General features: G+C 45.4%; 1 protein-coding gene across 5 annotated transcripts in view; it reads right to left on the bottom strand.

The window, feature by feature from the left end:
• The window catches only part of KCNQ5 (potassium voltage-gated channel subfamily Q member 5), a 577,598-nt gene that overhangs the window by 41,458 nt on the left and 517,184 nt on the right, over positions 1 to 18,956 (bottom strand). For all 5 annotated transcript variants that reach the window (XM_079938653.1, XM_079938654.1, XM_079938655.1 and 2 more), the window contains one exon: positions 18,215 to 18,435. In XM_079938653.1, coding sequence (XP_079794779.1) covers positions 18,215 to 18,435 — 221 coding nt within the window. The remainder of the gene's footprint in view (positions 1 to 18,214; positions 18,436 to 18,956) is intronic.

Raw genomic sequence — 18,956 nt, 5'->3', positions numbered from 1 at the left:
ACCACAACACTATGAGACTAGATATCAATTACAGGAAAAAAATCTGTAAAAAATACAAACACATGGAGGCTAAATAATACACTACTTAATAACCAAGAGATCACTGAAGAAATCAAAGAGGAAATCAAAAAATACCTAGAAACAACTGACAATGAAAACAAGATGATGCAAAACCTGTGGGATACAGTGAAAGCAGTTCTAAGAGGGAAGTTTATAGCAATACAATTCTACCTCAAGAAACAAGAAACAACTCAAATAAACAACCTAACGTTACACGTAAAGCAATTAGAGAAAGAAGAACAAAAAAACCCCCAAAATTAGCAGAAGGAAAGAAATCATTAAGAACAGATCAGAAATAAATGAAAAAGAAATGAAGGAAACAATAGCAAAGATCAATAAAACTAAAAGCTGGTTCTTGGAGAAGATAAACAAAATTGATAAACCATTAGCCAGATTCATCAAGAAAAAAAAGAAGACTCAAATCAATAGAATTAGAAATGAAAACAGAGAAGTAACAACTGACACTGCAGAAATACAAAGGATCATGAGAGATTACTACAAGCAACTATATGCCAATACAATGGACAACCTGGAAGAAATGGACAAATTCTTAGAAGTGCACAATCTTCCGAGACTGAACCAGAAAGAAGTACAAAATATAAACAGACCAATCACAAGCCCTGAAATTGAAACTGTGATTAAAAATCTTCCAACAGGGCTTCCCTGGTGGTGCAGTGGTTGAGAGTCTGCCTGCCGATGCAGGGGACACAGGTTCGTGCCCTGGTCTGGGAGGATGCCACATGCCGCGGAGCGGCTGGGCCCGTGAGCCATGGCCGCTGAGCCTGTGCGTCCGGAGCCTGTGCTCCACAACGGGAGAGGCCACAACAGTGAGAGGCCTGCGTACCGCAAAAAAAAAAAAAAAAAAAAATCTTCCAACAAACAAAAGCTGAGGACCAGATGGCTTCACAGGTGAATTCTATCAAACATTTAGAGAAGAGCTAACACCTATCCTTCTCAAACTCTTCCAAAATATAGCAGAGGCAGGAACACTCCCAAACTCATTCTACGAGGCCACCATCACCCTGATACCAAAACCAGAGGAAGATGTCACAAAGAAAGAGAACTACAGGCCAATATCACTGACTAACATAGATGCAAAAATCCTCAACAAAATACTAGCAAACAGAATCCAACAACACATTAAAAGGATCAAACACCATGATCAAGTGGGGTTTATCTCAGGAATACAAGGATTCTTCAGTATAAACAAGTCAATCAATGTGATAAACCATAGTAACAAACCGAAGGAGAAAAACCATATGATCAACTCAATAGATGCAGAAAAAGCTTCTGACAAAATACAACACCCATTTATGATAAAAACCCTCCAGAAAGTAGGCATAGAGGGAACTTACCTCAACATAATAAAGGCCATATATGACAAAGCCACAGCCAACATCGTTCTCAATGGTGAAAAACTGAAACCATTTTCACTAAGATCAGGAACAAGACAAGGTTGTCCACACTCACCACTATTATTCAACATAGTTTTGGAAGTTTTAGCCACAGCAATCAGAGAAGAAAAAGAAATAAAAGCAATACAAATTGGAAAAGAGGAAGTAAAGATGTCAGTGTTTGCAGATGACATGGTACTATACACAGAGAATCCTAAAGATGGTACCAGAAAACTACTAGAGCTAATCAATGAATTTGGTAAAGTAGCAGGATACAAAATGAATGCACAGAAATCTCTTGCGTTCCTATACACTAATGATGAAAAATCTGAAAGAGAAATTAAGGAAACATTCCCATTTACCATTGCAACAAAAAGAATAAAATATCTAGGAATAAACCTACCTATGGAGACAGAAGACCTGTATGCAGAAAACTATAAGAAACTGATGAAATAAATTAAAGATGATACAAACAGATGGAGAGGTAAACCATGTTCTTGGATTGGAAGAATCAACACTGTGAAAATGATTCTACTACCCAAAGCAATCTACAGATTCAATGCAATCCCTATCAAACTACCAATGGTATATTTCACAGAACTAGACCAAAACATTTCACAATTTGTATGGAAACACAAAGGACCCCAAATAGCCAAAGCAATCTTGAGAAAGAAAAACGGAGCTGGAGGAATCAGGCTCCTGGACTTCAGAGTACACTACAAAGCTACAGTAATTAAGACAGTATGGTAGTGGCAGAAAAACAGAAATATAGATCAATGGAACAGAATAGAAAGCCCAGAGGTAAACCCATGCACATACGGTCACCTTATTTTTGATAAAAGAGGCAAGAATATACAATGGAGAAAAGACAGCCTCTTCAATAAGTGGTGCTGGGAAAACTGGACAGATACATGTAAAAGAATGAACACTCCCTAACATCATACACAAAAATAAACTCAACATCACTAATCATTAGAGAAATGCAAGTCAAAACTACAATGAGGTATCACCTCACACCAGTCAGAATGGCCATCATCAGAAAATCTACAAACAATAAATGCTGGAGAGCGTGTGGAGAAAAGGGAACCCTCTTGCACTGTTGGTGGGAATGTAAATTGATATAGCCACTATGGAGAACAGTATGGTGGTTCCTTAAAAAACTAATAATAGAACTACTATACGACCCAGCAATCCCACTACTGGGCATATACCCTGAGAAAACCATAATTCAAAAAGAGTCATGTACCACAATGTTCATTGCAGCTCTATTTACAATAGCCAGGACATGGAAGCAACCCAAGTGCCCATCAACAGATGAATGGATAAAGAAGATGTGGCACATATGTACAATGGAATATTACTCAGCCATAAAAAGAAACGAAATTGAGTTATTTGTAGTGAGATGGATGGACCTAGAGTCTGTCACACAGAGTGAAGTAAGTTAGAAAGAGAAAAACAAATACCGTATGCTAACACATATATATGGAATCTAAAAACAAAACAAAAAAAGTTTATGAAGAACCTAGGGGTAAGACAGGAATAAAAAAGCAGACATAGAAAATGTAATTGAGGACACAGGGAGGGGAAAGGGTAAGCTGGGATGAAGTGAGAGAGTGGCATGGACTTATATACACTACCAAATGTAAAATAGACAGCTAGTGGGAAGCAGCCTCATAGCACAGGGAGATCAGCTCAGTGCTTTGTGACCACCTAGAGGGGTGGGATAGGGAGGGTGGGAGGGAGACACTAGAGGAAGGTGCTATGGGGATATATGTATATGTATAGCGGATTCACTTTGTTATATAGCAGAAACTAACACACCATTGTAAAGCAATTATACTCCAATAACGATGTTACAAAAATAAAATAAAGTAAAAAAGAAAATGCCTAGTCAACTCCTGTCGTATATTAGGTGCTAACAACGTTGTCTTCCCTCCCTTTCCTTCTGAGGCTCTGGAAGTGAAAGAAACCATGGGGAGAAACACAAAGCGATCATCCATCGACACCGTGTCCGCAGAACCAACTGCACGTAATGAGAGTGAGTAAGCTAAAGTGGCGGGTGTGGGTTGGGACAGTGGAGTCCCCACTTCACGTGGGGCCATCCCCATGATTTGCTGTGACCCTCAGGATGCAGTGACTGTCACTCTGTGAGCACTTGAGCCGAGGCCTCAGAGACCTTGCAGGTTCCGCTTCTACTCTTTTAACAGAGAAGAACAAGCTTGACTCCATACTGGATCTGCTTCTTTTACTTTAACCTTCGTATTCTACTACCTTTGCTTCCAGTTAAGAATGTTGCCTCTAGCCTGAAATATACAGAACAGCCCATTCTCAAGGCTCTGACCTTTAAGGGTATAGCACCGTTTACATTCATATAGAGATAACAAAGTTGCAGAACAGAGAATGACATTTGTCTTGTTGGAGGTTTACAAGAACATTGTGACCCAACCGCGGACAGCCGCAAGAGCAAAGGATGCTACACAAAGAAGTTTGCAACAAGTAACCAGCCCTTCCCTCATCTGGTCTTTAAAGATGCTGTTGCTGAAACCTTCAGGGAGTTCGGGGGTTTTTGGGGCCCGAGCCACCTGTTCTTCTTGCTCGGCCCTGCAATAAACCTTTCTCTGCTCCAAACGCCGACGTTTCGGTATTGTTTGGCCTCACTGTGCATCAGGCACACGGACTTGCATTTGGTAACACTCTCTTAGGAACCTACCACCATGAGAATCTGCCCGACCTGCTGGAGTCTGGGAGACTGCACTGAGAGGAGATGGGTTTGCCCAGCAGCTGGTCACAGGTGTACAGGTGAGTCCAGCCAAGGCCCGAAGAACTGCCAACAGAAATGCAGGCTGAAAAAGGGTTGCTGTTTTAAGCCACTAAATCTGGGGGGAGGGGACAGCTTTGTCTGAACAGGTAACTGATACAAATACAAGACAACGTGAGGTCATGACTTTTTTCAACCAAAACACAAAATCATGGGAACACAGGTTCAGTTTGGGGAAAGCTTACTCACTGGCTCTGACATCATGATGTAGTACACCAGTTGCTACTGCATAAGACTAATGAAAGATGGAAATCTCTCACCAGGGGGAATTCAGGGTTTCATGTGCAAATGAATCTTTGTGACTAGAGGTACAGGGATTAATTTTCCCCAGGCAATATTCTTCTGAGCTTTCTATATTTTCAGAGTTTAGGAACTGTTGTTATGCATTGTACGTGGCAACAGACGAAAGAGATGGCAAGAGAAGAAAAGCTGGGAAAAATCAGACGTTGAAAATAAAAGGAATTTAGAACAATTTGAGCTTCATACTGCAGATAACAGAAAGCAAAGCCTGGGTAACTTGGCTTTTTCCTGGGTCAGCCATTGAAAGGATCCTGGCCTTTTTTTCTTCTTTCTTTCTTTCTTTTTTACCCAGTAGAACACTCCATGAGAGCAATTAAATATAACTTAAAAATTGTGTCCTACTGGTTTCTCTTTGTGGAACAGAGAACTAAGTGTGCCTTTGAAGGAAATAGCTTGAAATATATGAATGAAAAATCACCATGCAGCTGAAAAGTGCTCCCCTTATATAGGGGCTAAATTCTGTGATCTGTGTAACAGCTGACTTTGTGCTTACTTTGTGGAAAGTGTGAAGGCTGCACAGTGAGGAAGATGCGTCCCCACTCCCCAGGGCCAGTCAACACGGTCACCGGGGTGGGGCTGGTGGTAAAGCTTACAGACAAACGGGTCATGTCTACTCACCTGGCCCCTCTAGTGCCAGAAAAATGCTGGCTCTGGGCAGTCCTCCCACATTCGGTGACTTGAATGGGAACCCACCAGTTGAAGGGAATTCATCGTCCTGTGAAGGCTCCACTCTGGAGAGCTCACGTGCGCATGCGCACACACACACACGCACACGCACAGGCACACACGTCAGGGTAGGCGGGGCACAGAGGACACACTTCTCAGGAGATTCAGGGCTGCAGCCGACAGTGGAAGGGAGGAGGAAGAGTGGGGCTCATGAGAAGTAAGAGGCCACGCAAAGCACTTTTCTCTGCATCCGAGGAGGTGAGGGCAGGTCAGAGCAGCATCCCTCAGCCGGTCCTCCCCTCGTCCTCTGCTTTTCAGGGGGCATAAGAGGTGATGGTTGAGGAGGAGCCAGAAGAAGAGTTGCAGAACGCGGGGTGAAAAGATCTCTCTGGGGCTGTCTGGCTTGACCTCCTCGGGGCCTGGAGCCCCTGAGTGTTGATGATCCAGGTTCGGGGTGAAGGCATCCAGGGATGGGCTCTTCCATTGGTGCGGGGTCTCTCATTGCTAGACTGTCCTGATACTGAGCTAAAAGCTGGTATTCACACTGGGTTCTCGTGCTGCTCTTTGAAGTGACCAAGAACATCCCTTCAACCTCTTGAAGCAGCTAAAGGTGGGCCACACATTATAACAGAAAGAGCTCTGGGGTAGAGGTTAGCACACTTTGGCTTTGCTCCTGACTAGCTGGCTTCCTGCTTCCTCATGTTCTTTTATTTCTTGTACACTAATCAAATGCTCCATATGACTTTTGAAAGGCTGCACTAAGACTGGAACACAAAAGACTAGCTGTCATGTGATCAAGGCTGACCAGGATGTGCTGGGGTTTTTCTGAAATACAATACGTAGGATTCTGGACGTGACATGGTTAGACGGGAGACCCCAAGCCCAAATGCCTCTAGAGGGAGGCAGGTAATGGAGACAATTGAAAGGGATGGGAAGCTGGTGGTTGGGGTTCCTGGAAAGACAACAGGCAGTGGTGGAAACCTGTCACTTAAAAGACCCGCCAGTGCAATGGCATCCGTGTAGCTAGCCATTGAGACGGTCCCCAGTGAGTCCACTTCCAGGTACCCACCCTCTGTGCAGTCCCCTTTACATTGTTCCAGGGTTGGTCTGTGTGACCCTGAGGTGGAGGAGGTGATGAGATGTTAGGCTATAAAGGACTGCAGCAGAGGTAGAGACAAGGACATGACCTCACCTCTTACGAAAACACCAAAATCACAACCAACTGCTGGACAGCCATCGCCAGGAAAACTGCTGGAACATACTAAAAGAGATATCCTGCATCCAATGACAAAGAAGAAGCCACAACGAGACAGCAGGAGGGGCGCAGTCACAGTAAAATCAAATCCCATATCCTCTGGGTGGGCAACCCACAAACTGGAAAGTAATTATACCACAGAAGTTCTCCCACAAGAGTGAAAGTTCTGAGCCCCTAGCCTGGGGGTCTGGCAATGGGAGGAGGAGCCCCCAGAGAATCTGGGTTTGAAGGCCAGTGGGGTTTGACAGCAGGAATTCCACAGGACTGGGGGAAACAGGAACTCCACGCTTGGAGGGCACATACAAGGTCACATGTGCACCAGGACCCAGGGAAAAAAAGTGGTGATCTCATAAGGGCCTGGGAAAGACCTACCTATTGGTATTAGAGGGTCTCCTGCAGAGGCTGGGGGCAGCTGTGGCTCACTGTGGGGACAAAGACACTGGCAGCAGCAATTCTGGGAAGTACTCACTGGCGTGAGCCCTCCTGGAGGCCACCATTTTCTCCCCAAGACCTGGCCCCACCCAACAGCCTGTAGGCTCCAGTGCTGGGACGTCTTGGGCCAAACAACCAACAGGGCAGGAACACAGCCCCACCCAACAGCAGATGGGCTGCTTAAAGTCTTCCTGAGCCCACAGCAGCCTGCTAAACAAACCCCTTGACACGGCCGTGCCTGCCAGAGGGACAAGACCCAGCTCCAACCACCAGTGGGCAGAAGCCAGTCCCTTCTACCAGGAAGCCTGCACAAGCCTCTTAGACAGCCTCACTCACCAGGGAGCAGACAGCAGAAGGAAGAACTACAACCCTGCAGCCTGTGGAAGGGAAACTGCAATCACAGAAAGTTAGCCAAAATGAGATGGCACAGGAATATTTCCCAGATGAAGGAACAAGATAAAACCCCAGAAGAACAATTAAGTGAAGTGGATATAGGCAATCTTCCCAAAAAAGAATTCACAGTAATGATGGTAAAGATGATCAATGTCTTGGAAAAAGAAGGGAGGCACACACAGATCGAGAAGATACAAGAAATGTTTAACGAAGACCTAGAAGAACTAAAGAACAAAAAACAGAGATGAACAATACAATAACTTAAATGAAAAATACATGAGAAGGAATCAATAGCAGAGTAACTGAGGCAGACGAATGCATAAGTGAGCTGGAAGACAGAATGGTGGAAATCATTTGCCATGGAACAGGGCAAAGAAAAAAGAATGAAAAGAAATGAGGTCTAAAAGACCTCTGGGACAACATTAAATGCACCAACATTTGCATTATAGGGGCCCCAGAGGGAGAAGAGAGAGAGAAAGGACCAGAGAAAATATTTGAAGAGATAATAGCTGAAAAATTCCCTAACATGGGAAAGGAAGTAGTCACCCAAGTCCAGGAAGTACAGAGAGTCCCAGGCAGGATAAACCGAAGGAAGAACACACTGAGACACATAGTAATCAAACTGACAAAAATTGAAGACAAAATAAAAATATTAAGAGCAACAAGGGAAAAGCAACAAATAACATAAAAGGGAATTTCCATAAGGTTATCAGCTGATTTCTCAGCAGAAACTCTGCAGGCCAGAAGGGAGTGGCAGGATATATTTAAAGTGATGAAAGGGAAAAACCTACAGCCAAGATTACTCTACCCAGCAAGGATCTCATTCAGATTCGATGGAGAAATCAAAAGCTTTACAGACAAGCAAAAGCTAAAAGAATTCAGCATCACCGTACCAGCTTTGCAACAAATGGTAAAGAAACTTCTCTAGGCAGAAAAGAAAAGGCCACAACTAGAAACAAGAAAATTACAAATGGAAATGCTCACTGGTAAAGGCAAACATACAATAAAGGTAGGAAATCATCCACACACAAATATGATATCAAAACCAGCAATCATGAGAAGAGGGAAGTACAAATGCAGGATATTGGAAATGTATTTGAAATTAAAAGACCAGTGACTCAAAACAACCTTGTTTATATATAGACTGCTATATCAAAACCTCATGGTAACCGCAAACCAAAAATCTACAATAGATACATACACACAGAAAGAAAAAGCAATCCAAATACCATTCTAAAGTTAGTCAGCAAATCACAAGAGAAGGGAACAAAAGAGGAATGGAAGAAAAAAGACCTACAAAAACAAATCCAAAACAATTAAAAAAATGGCAATAAGAACATACATATTGATAATTACCTTAAATGTAAATGGATTAAATACCCCAAACAAAAGATGTAGACTGGCTGAATGGATACAAAAACAAGACCCGTATATATACTGTCTACAAGAGAACCACTTCAGATCTAGAGACACACACAGACTGAAAGTGAGGGGATGGAAAAAGGTATTCCATGCAAATGGAAATCAAAATAAAGCTGGAGTAACAATACTCATATCAGGCAAAGTAGACTTTAAAGACTGTCACAGAGACAAAGAAGGACACTACATAATGATCAAGGAATCAATCCAAGAAGAAGATATAACAAGTTTAAATATATATGCACCCAGCGTAGGAGCACCTCAATACATAAGGCAAATACTAGCAGCCATGAAAGGGGAAATCGACAGTAACACAATAACAGTGGGGGACTTTAACACCCCATTTACACCAATGGACAGATTATCCAGACAGAAAATCAACAAGGAAACGCAGGCCTTAAATGACTCATTAGACCAGATGGACTTAATTGATATTTATAGAGCATTCCATCTAAAAGCAGAATCCACATTCTTCTCAAGTGCACATGGAACATTCTCCAGGATGGATCACATGCTAGGCCACAAAGTGAGCCTCAGTAAATTTAAGAAAACAAGTCATATCAAGCATTTTTTCTGACCACAACACTATGAGATGAGAAATCAGCTACAAGAAAAAAACTGTCAAAAACACAGACACGTGGAGGCTAAACAATATGCCGCTAAACAGCCGATGGATTGCTGATGAAAACAAAGAGGAAATCAAAATCACCCAGAGAGAAACGAAAATGAAAGCACGATGATCCAAGACCCACGGGACACAGCAGAAACAGTTCTAACTGGGAAGTTTATAGCAAAAAATCTTACCTCAGGAAAGAAGAAAAATCTCAAAGAAACAACCTAAAGTTACACCTAAAGCAACTAGAGAAACAGGAACAAAACCCCAAGTTAGTAGAAGGAAAGAAATCATAAAGATCAGAGCAGAAATAAATGAAACAGAGATGAAGCAAACAACAGAAAAGATCAACGAAACTAAAAGCTGGTTCTTTGAAAAGACGGCAGCCTCTGTCTTGGGTACTCTTATCTTCTCTTGAGCGTGTACTGTCTCTGCGGCTGAACCACACGAGGACGTCCAGGCAACGAATGAAGGGGCCGATGTGAGGAGGGAAGGAGACCTGCCAGCAAGTGCTGCAGTGAGCTGAGAATGGACCCCCCACCCCCTACCCCCCGCTGAGCCTTGAGATGACATTGGGCCCAGCAAGAGCCTGACTCTGAGCCAGAATCACCCAGCCAAGTCACTGCAGGACTCCTGACCTCAGAGACTGTGAGAGTGTAAGTGTCCATAAGTAACAGATAACGAATACAGCATTCTAATTCATTTTAAAGCACCCACGTACACATGCACACACACTCTGCTGTGCTGGAGAAACAAAATTCAGAGCGCCAATTTACACAACCCTGCAATTCTCAATAAAACCTGGATCCGCAGAAGGTGGAAAGACATGGCGTAAGGCTGTACTCAGAGGTCACCTGGCATCTTAGATTCTGCCAGAAGAAAGGAGGTAGAATCCATTCAAAACTCAGATCTAAAGCAGGGAGCTATTTTTTCCCCACCACGAGAAACCAAACATAATTTTCCCTATCACTGTAGGGTGACAACAAACATTGGGGAAGAACCTAGAGAAATCTGGACAGAAATCTTGTTCTGTGATACAGAGTACTTGGATTAGAATAGAAAGCCACGGCAATCTCCAGTTCAATCAAAATAGAAACGCATTTCCCCAGTAATTAAAAACGAGGAACAGGCATTTCACAAAAAGTATTGGAAAAAGCAACCATTTACCGGAAATACGATAAATACTTAGTCTCTTAGAGTCTATAACCAGAGATTGAAAGGTCTCTTCTCCCCAACCCCCCATAGGGATAAGAACCCTGGGACACAAGAGCAGATGCTGGGGGACAGGGAGGGTGCAGGACACCCAGGAGAGGAGCAGGACCCATCCCTGGCTGAATAAATGGGGAACCCGGACAACTAAGGAGAAAAGAAACCCGTGGACAGGAATTGAGGTGATTCCTCTAAGGTAATGCTTTTCACCAGTTACCTTGGTGAGGGATGGAAAGTGTGTTTCAGATTCCTACTAAATACCCTCCAGGCTTTTGCACAGAATCATGCCAACAGTTAAGTTGGGCATAGACTGGACTTTTAATTTCCAGACTTTCGACCCAGTCATTCTCAGGAAATCCTTTTGTTCTGGTGTGAAAGAAAACCCTCAGGCTTTGTTCCAGGTAGAGCTCAGAGGAGTGGGTGAGCTCCCCAGTCAGGGGTCCCTTCCAGGGTCCAGCTGAAGCCCTGAGGGAAGACAGCCTTCACAAGAACTAAATCTGTCAACACGAGGCAGAGTCATCAACAGGTAATTTCATAAAGTGCCAGGAGGTATCATGTATTGTAGAAAACGATAATCAGAGTCTGGCTGAAGCTGGATCAACAGTGCAGGAAGTCAGGAAAAACGCTAAGTGCAGTGCTGTGCTTGGCATTTTGTGGAAACACCAAAAATGTCAACTGGGGAGACTGAGAAAAACACGAGGGAAGCAGATGCCATTGGAAAAGAAGCGCAGAGAGGCCCAGCACCAGATGAAAGGGCCGTGTGTGCGGCTGGGTGAAATATGAAATGCTGGTAGCTTGTGATGTATGCTGCCTGGAGGAGAATACCCCGTTGTGGGTACAGGAGTCTGTTAGTTGAGGCTGGTTGCAAAACCACTGCACTAAAATGCTTCCCTTTTGCCATTGTTCCCGTTGATCTACTGACAATCTCAAACAAGATGTTTACGAGACGGTGGGCCGGGGACCCAGGGGACAGAGGTTAAAGGAGAGAGGAAGGGGACGGACGTTCTACCTTCTAGAGGAGTTGAGGGTTCCGGCATCCTGGGCTGTGCATTTCTTCTCTTTTGCTCATTTCAGGTGAGACCCAGTCGGCTGTCATTCACCCAAAGGGAAGATGGGGTACCAGGCAAGCAGCCTGAGGCACGGGGCGTCTGGGGCCGTGAGGAGGTGCTGAGGAAGGCGGCTGCCCCAGTTTTCCCCTGGTGGCCGTGGTGATAGGAAGCCCACAATCTGGGCCGACTGCACGTGAGGACAGATTGTATTATCTCAATCCGAATTCATTTATTTTTCCCTAGGTTTTGCTTTACCCACTTTGTCCTTCTTTTGAAATACAAGGAGTTGGGCCAGTCTGCGGTCACGGTCTCATGGAGATTAGGTGATGAAAGAAAGGAGGAAAAAAAAAAAGATAATGATAAACAAGAAATAAACCAAAAACATGCCCCAATCTGGCTTTCAGACGCTCAGAGGAACAGAAATGACATGTGGACAGAATACTGGGGAGGAAGCATGTTTAGGGGCTTTCTTCCCTGCCACCTTCACGACGAAGCAGGGAAGATTTCTTGGTTGTGTCAGACACCACTGGACGTTTTCTCCCAAGAGCTGATCCCCAAACAGAAACCCTCACATCTCTCCAGTCACACCCCCTGCCCCGTCCCCTGACCTACTCGCCGTGGAGGAGTCTGGCCGCAGACCAGGTGCTGGATGCCGACTGGCAACTCCAGCGCCTGCTCTCCTCACCAGTGGTCATTTCAGGCGTGAGACCCAGTTTTGCCACATAAGACGTGACTGGACCGTTTTCCTCACAACCTAGGGTGGTCCCCCCTTTGCCTGTCAAAGCGCCGTGTGTGGGGAAGATGCTCGTAGCCATCCGGCTGCCAGCCTGGAGGAAGCAGCACAGACCACAGCTGGGCAGAGCGGAAGGAGAGAGCCGAGAGCAGGGGAGCCAGGGCGCCTGCCTCCTGGCTGGGAGCTGTCCCGCCTCTGACCTTCTCTTCACATAGTGTTGATGATACATTTCTCTACTGGTTAAGGTAGTGGAGCCTGCTTCTCTGTGCCCCGCAGCCAAAGGCACCCTAGCGGGTACCCTGGCTGGAGGAGAAAGGCAAAGAAGAGAAGTGAAGAGAGAAGAGCTCCTTGCAGTGCCTGGAACAAGGGAACGGGCCTCAGGGACCCCCATGATCGGCAGGCATTTTGCCTCTTTGCCCCCCAGCCTCTGCTCGGGGACCCCTGCACCCAAGGCTGCTAGTCTTTATCATGAACTAGAGCAGCCAGCACGAGCCCTGAGGGCTTCCCACAAGAACTGATGCGTTTCCTTGAGCAGCAACAATGTTACACATGTTAAGACATGCATGTTACATGCAGTATTCGAGACAGATTTTTTTTTTTTCATGCTCTACAGGGTGGAGCTACCTCCAGCTACTGCCTTATCTCTGTCGAGATTTTCGTGCTCTTTGATGCAACTCTGAAAGGCATTCCCAGTACAGCAGGGTCCGTCACCACAGCCTCTTTTTTTTTGTGGTACGCGGGCCTCTCACTGTTGTGGCCTCTCCCGTTGCGGAGCACAGGATCCGGACGCGCAGGCTCAGCGGCCATGGCTCACGGGTCCAGCTGCTCCGCGGCATGTGGGATCTTCCCGGACCGGGGCACGAACCTGTGTCCCCTGCATTGGCAGGCGGACTCTCAACCACTGCGCCACCAGGGAAGCCCACCACAGCCTCTTTGATAGCAACCTAACTAGTCACCAGAAACCTCGGCTTGCCCCTAGCTCTCCCTAATTTCATCCTTTGGGCTCTGCTGCCTGGCATTCCTTGGACTTGCTTCCGCCACGTTCCATGTGCTCGTCTGTGCTGATGGCTGTCCATCTCCTGATACCACCTTCTGTATCTGGAAACAGACCTCAGATGGCCTCATGGTTTGCCTCCCTCCTTGGGTGACAGATGCAGGCCAGATGGCTGTGATCCTGAGCCTCTGCCGGGTGCTTGATTGACACAGAGACGGGTCATCTAAAGGCCGTTTCCCAATTTGCCGAATCTTCCACTCTTTTTTTTTTTTTTTGCATTACGCGGGCCTCTCACTGTTGTGGCCTCTCCCGTTGTGGAGCACAGGCTCCGGACGCGCAGGCTCAGTGGCCATGGCTCACGGGCCCAGCCGCTCCGCGGCATGTGGGATCCTCCCAGACTGGGGCACTAACCCGTGTCCCCTGCATTGGCAGGCGGACTCTCAACCACTGCGCCACCAGGGAAGCCCCGAATCTTCCACTCTTTGAAGACAATGCAGCTCAAAGGTTTGGCAGCTGAGGTTGGGAGAAGGAGGGGTGGGCCAGTGGCAAAGTCGAATGGTTTCTAAGGGAGGGGGATCTGGCCAACTGAAGATGGAAGAGCAACAGTGCGAAAAAGGAGAAATGAAAGATGCTTAAAGGGAAACTGATACGACATCTGAGGGCGCAGCTTTCAACGTGTCCTCCAGGAGGGCTGGGAAATCAGATGGTCTGGGTGTGCACCAAGGCTGCCCTGCTCACGGCTTAGATCTGGGCAGCTCTCAGCTCCCTCATTCACAAGATGGGGATCACGACTTGCCTCCCTCATAGGGTTATTGGAAGAATTAAATGAAATCATCGAAGTAAAGCATTCAGAACAGTGCCAGCCAATAACTGTTACTTTCATCATTATTATTCTTATATATTAAAATACAAATATTTTTAAGCCACCTAATTTATTTTTAAAATGAAAATTGTACATATTTAAAGTGTACACCATGATGACTTGATATACATATACATATAGTGAAATGAAATTGTGGTATAAGTTATACAATGGAGTATTACTCATCCTTGAAAAAGAAAGATATCCTGCCATTTGCAACAAGATGGATGAACGTGGAGGCCATTATGCCAATTGAAATAAGCCAGACACAGAAGGCTACAAAATGCAAGATCACACACTCATTATATATGGAATCTAAAAAAGTCATATCCTACCTAAATTCTGAGATTGTATGAAGAGGCTTAAATACTATTGATTGACTAGTGGAACATTTCTCTCTCTTATTATGAGATTTATAAACTAAAACTACTATTCATATCATATTGGTCAAAATCAGTTTGCTATGGCAGGCAACACCACCCTAGTCCCTTAGAGTTTACTTTCTTCCTTTTGCTCTTTGTAAATTTCTGGTGACAGCATCTGCCTGTTACTGTCCACTTCTCTGGTACACATGGATGTGGAATTTAAAATTGTGTCCTTTAAAATGTAACATGTAAATTTCATCAAAAATGATAGCAAATAAAAACAACATGCAATACTTAATAACCTTTTGTAAGAGTCATTAAATTATAACAATAATACCATCTGTAGTAAAGGCTATCAGATTTGGGAAGAATCATTAAAATTTACAGATTAACCTTAAATTTCTTTAGTTTTCCTATTATGGTGTCTTTTAGTTAACAGGCTCATTATTTTCCAAATGTAAGTTAGTTATTAACCTCAAGGCCAGTCTGAATTTCTATTTTTCTCTCTGCTATTCATCCACTCTCCCTGAGCTGTTAATGGGCATTGAAATGCCTAAAATATGTAAAGGGAAAACAGAAGTAGAAAAAAAAGAGCCCCAGAAGCGAATGAGCAAATAGATCCAGAATAATTGGGAGTTGGATGCAGTATTATATATTATTTTCTATGGGTAATAAGTGGATTTTAGAAATACTTAAAACATATAGAGGCACTATATATAAAAATGTATAAATTGAAGTCTACATTTATTTGATAGCTACTTCAGTTTTCTTTTTCTATAAAAAGTGAATTTCTGTTTTCCCAACATCTAACCATGAGGTAAATCAGAGGTCAAGGTTCTGGGCTACTGTACGGAGCAAGGAGTCAGGAGTCATGGTCTCTTGCGGGTGGGCGGCCAACAAAGCTACTTCAACAGGACAGCAGTTGGCCTCCTGTCACTTGGGGGACTCAGAACCAATTCAGACAGGTATCAACCAGGGAAAAGCAATGCCCCTCTAACCAAAGAGAACTGCACTTGTACGAGATGAGGTAGAAAATGCATGGCAGGAGACCTTTCCAATTTGTGGTTTGGAAGAGAACAGGACTTCTGTTTCTATTTGTCTGACCTCTGAGACATCTTTGCAGTAACTGAAAAGAGTGTGATGGATAGTGCTGACTCTAGGAGTCTTTGAAAAATGCTTCCCCTCTGGCCAAACATACAAGTAGAATTCATTTTCCATATTCAGAATCTGGATTGTCTGACTTTTATATTTAGATGTGCTCAGCCAACCGTAAGGACCTCACAGCACGGAAGCGATGCTTTCTGAAGCCCACGTTGGAAGGGTAAGGACCCGCTGTGGCAATACATGCGTTTCCAGTGCGTGTGGACCCAGGGCGAGGGTTGGAGCTGTGTGCACCCCCGGGGATGCTATGCTGTGAGTTTGCAGGGGCTCCGGTATGGGCTGAATGGCATCCCGACAAATTCCATGTGCTGAAGTCCCGGCCCTCAGTCCCTGAGAATTCAGAGACAGGGTCTTGAAAGAGATAATGAAGTTAAAATGAGGTCATCTGAGTGGGTTCTAATCCAGTATGACTGGTGTCCTTATAAGAGGAGGAAATCTGGACACAGACATGCACAGAGGGAAGAAGTGGAGACACAGGGAGAAGGTGGCCGTCTGTGACCCAAGGAGATCTCAGACTTGTAGCCTCCGGAACTGTGAGAAAATAAGTTTCTGTTGCTTAAGCCACCCCGTCTGTGGTACTTTGTTATGGCAGCCCTGGAGCCTAATACAGTTCTATTCGTAGTAGGAGCTGTCAAACCTCATTAGACAGTCCACGTCTACCCTCGGTGAAGGCTAGTCCCCGGCACCGAGACCAGGAGGAACGCCACCTAAGGATAGGGGTTTGGTGGCCACCAGTTAGACCAAGGGCCCCCAGAGTGAGGGAGAGGAAAAGGGCAGTGTCTGAGAGGAGGACCTGATTTTTTAATAGAAAATCCTCTTCTACCTTTTTATCACAAAAGCTTTACATGTTCATTGTAGAAATAATAGGAAATACAGATGAACAACATGAAGAAACAAAATATAACTCTGATCTTACCTCTTGGAGGTAACTGTTCATTCATTGTTATAAATCTTTCCAGAACTTTTACTATAAATATATGAATTTACACACACATCCACACACAGCCAAGATGGAATAATTTACTTTTTGTGGTCCTTTATCTATTTCAATAATTTTAGACTTATAGCATCTTTTCTAATGTCTGCTACTTCATTATATCGACTGTATCCTAGAAATGGAATTGGTGGGTGGGAGGCGTCCAAGCTTAGGCAGATGTAAAGGCCTCTTGATATCTGTTGCCAACTTGCCTTCCAGAAATCATGTGTCCATTTATATCTGGCAAGTCTATTTTGAGTGCTACACAAGCCTTGTAACTGCTAACTCTTGACTCAGCTGTTCATGGGCTTTCAGCCAATTCCTAGGGAGGAGAGTGCGGAGACCAGAGGACACTGAGATCTGTGCCGCCAGTGACTCGGGACACTGGGGGCTTGGTGTAGGGCCGGGAGGGGTGTCCAGTGCTGGGGGGAGCACTTCCCACCTTAGCACAGCGGCAGGAGGAGGGCACCTGGCGGGTCAAGTGTGCAGCCCAGATGGCAGCTGCGAGCTCCGCCAGGAGGGCCTGTGCCGGGTCAGCCACTGGGCGCTGCTGGGAGAGCCCGACGTTCCCGGGTGTGAAGTGTGAGGAGGGAACTCCGGGGGCATCCCCGAGAGCGGGGGGCGGCCCCACGAGCTCTGAATGGGCTGGGAGGGCCGGGGGCCGAGGGAGCCTGAGGTCACTGTGGGCCCGGGTTGTTAATTTTATCCCGCTGCCTGGGAGAACGCAGGTTCTGCTCGGGAGTGCACACAGCGGGGCTGACGGCCTTTGCGGGCTTTTCCGTGTTAATGGAAGATGCGATTGACTTTGGTTCTTTGCCCAGGATAAGAGATCCTGGGGGGCGTTCTTAAAAGGAAAGCCAAGCTAATCTTAAATGAAGAACAAAATGTTTTACTTCATAAACCTTGAAATCATATGGCACTCAATAAAACGTGTTGGCAAGTAAGCTTCTGCCACAAAATCTGATAAATAAAATAGGTTAATGCCTCTCAGAAGAAGAACCTGAATTCCACTTATCATTAGATAAGAACTTTCAGTGAGAACCTCTCTAACAAAGATGAGCAATGGGCTCTGATTTAGGGGAGAACAGAGCCTAGCAGAAAAGGAACCGCATCCTCACTGGGTCCAGAAAGGCTCCGGCCCCTTCTCCCTGTGTCTCAAGGTTCCCGAGCACCTGGCCATCTTTGGGCCTTTGCAGGTCAGACACGTCCTGTGCGTCTCAAGCACAGTCCTGTTGACCTGATACGCACCTCGCCTGAGAAATAACGATATGCTGGAGATATGAGTGAAGAATTAACAACACTGTGTCTGACTTCCCTGAAACATAGACTTAGCTGTCAAAGTTGCTTCCAAAAGTAAACTTCTGTACACTCGCCCAAAGCAGGGAATAAACTTCCAAGAAAACAAACAGTTCTTCCCCTGGGGTTGAATCCTTCCTTCTGCGATTGGCACCGGAGAGAATTAACCACTCATCATCTCGAGCGTACAGTGAAACGGTTACGGAGAAAAGGGCTTACCATCTGCCACCGGCTTGGGCTGGGAGCTCTTGAGCCGCAGCGAGGGCCGGAAGCGGGTGCGGTCGTTGAAGCTCCAGCTCTTCTGCACTTTGGTGGGGCTGCCCTCGGTGGTGATGTCCGTGCTGGGGGACCGCCTGTCGCCCAGCGAGGCCTGCCTGCTCTTGACGCTCTGGCCCCGCGGGCTCGCCATGCGTACGCGCTCCTTGAAGCTGAGCTTCTGGCTGCGGGCGGAGCACAGGGCAGCGTTAGCACGTTTCGGGCAGTGCCGTCCACCCACGTGGGTAAATGCTCGGATGAAACTGCATACGACCATGTACTTCAATACACAGAATGTTCTTAGCAAGTAGGGGCACAGCGATACAGTTTTCCCTTATTGCAAATTTAAGCTTTATTGAACCTCTCTGTTTGCATTCAAGTCCGTCTCATTCCACAGTTTTGCACACCCTTCCTGGATTCAACGAAGCCTGAGACCAAGCACAGCGGTTTGTGCACAATGACACTGGAAAGACCAGAGAACTGGTTTGGTGTTCGCCTTAGAAACAGATTTTAGATTTAACCTCAACTTTTGAGACCTAAAAAAAAAGGTTTTGTTTTTTTGTTTTTTTCTGCGGGGGGGAGCATATCTCTTTGTAATTTCTAAAACATTTGTACGGGAAAATGGGGATGACAGTTACACATGCACATGTATCTACAGGCTGCATGCATTTTATACTCCAGGCAAGATTACGATTTCCGGATCCAT

The sequence above is a fragment of the Stenella coeruleoalba genome, assembly GCF_951394435.1.
Source record: "Stenella coeruleoalba genome assembly, chromosome: 12".
Lineage (NCBI taxonomy): Eukaryota > Metazoa > Chordata > Mammalia > Artiodactyla > Delphinidae > Stenella > Stenella coeruleoalba.
Note: the sequence above shows the minus strand (reverse complement) of the source record. Positions and strands in the feature narration are given on the sequence as shown.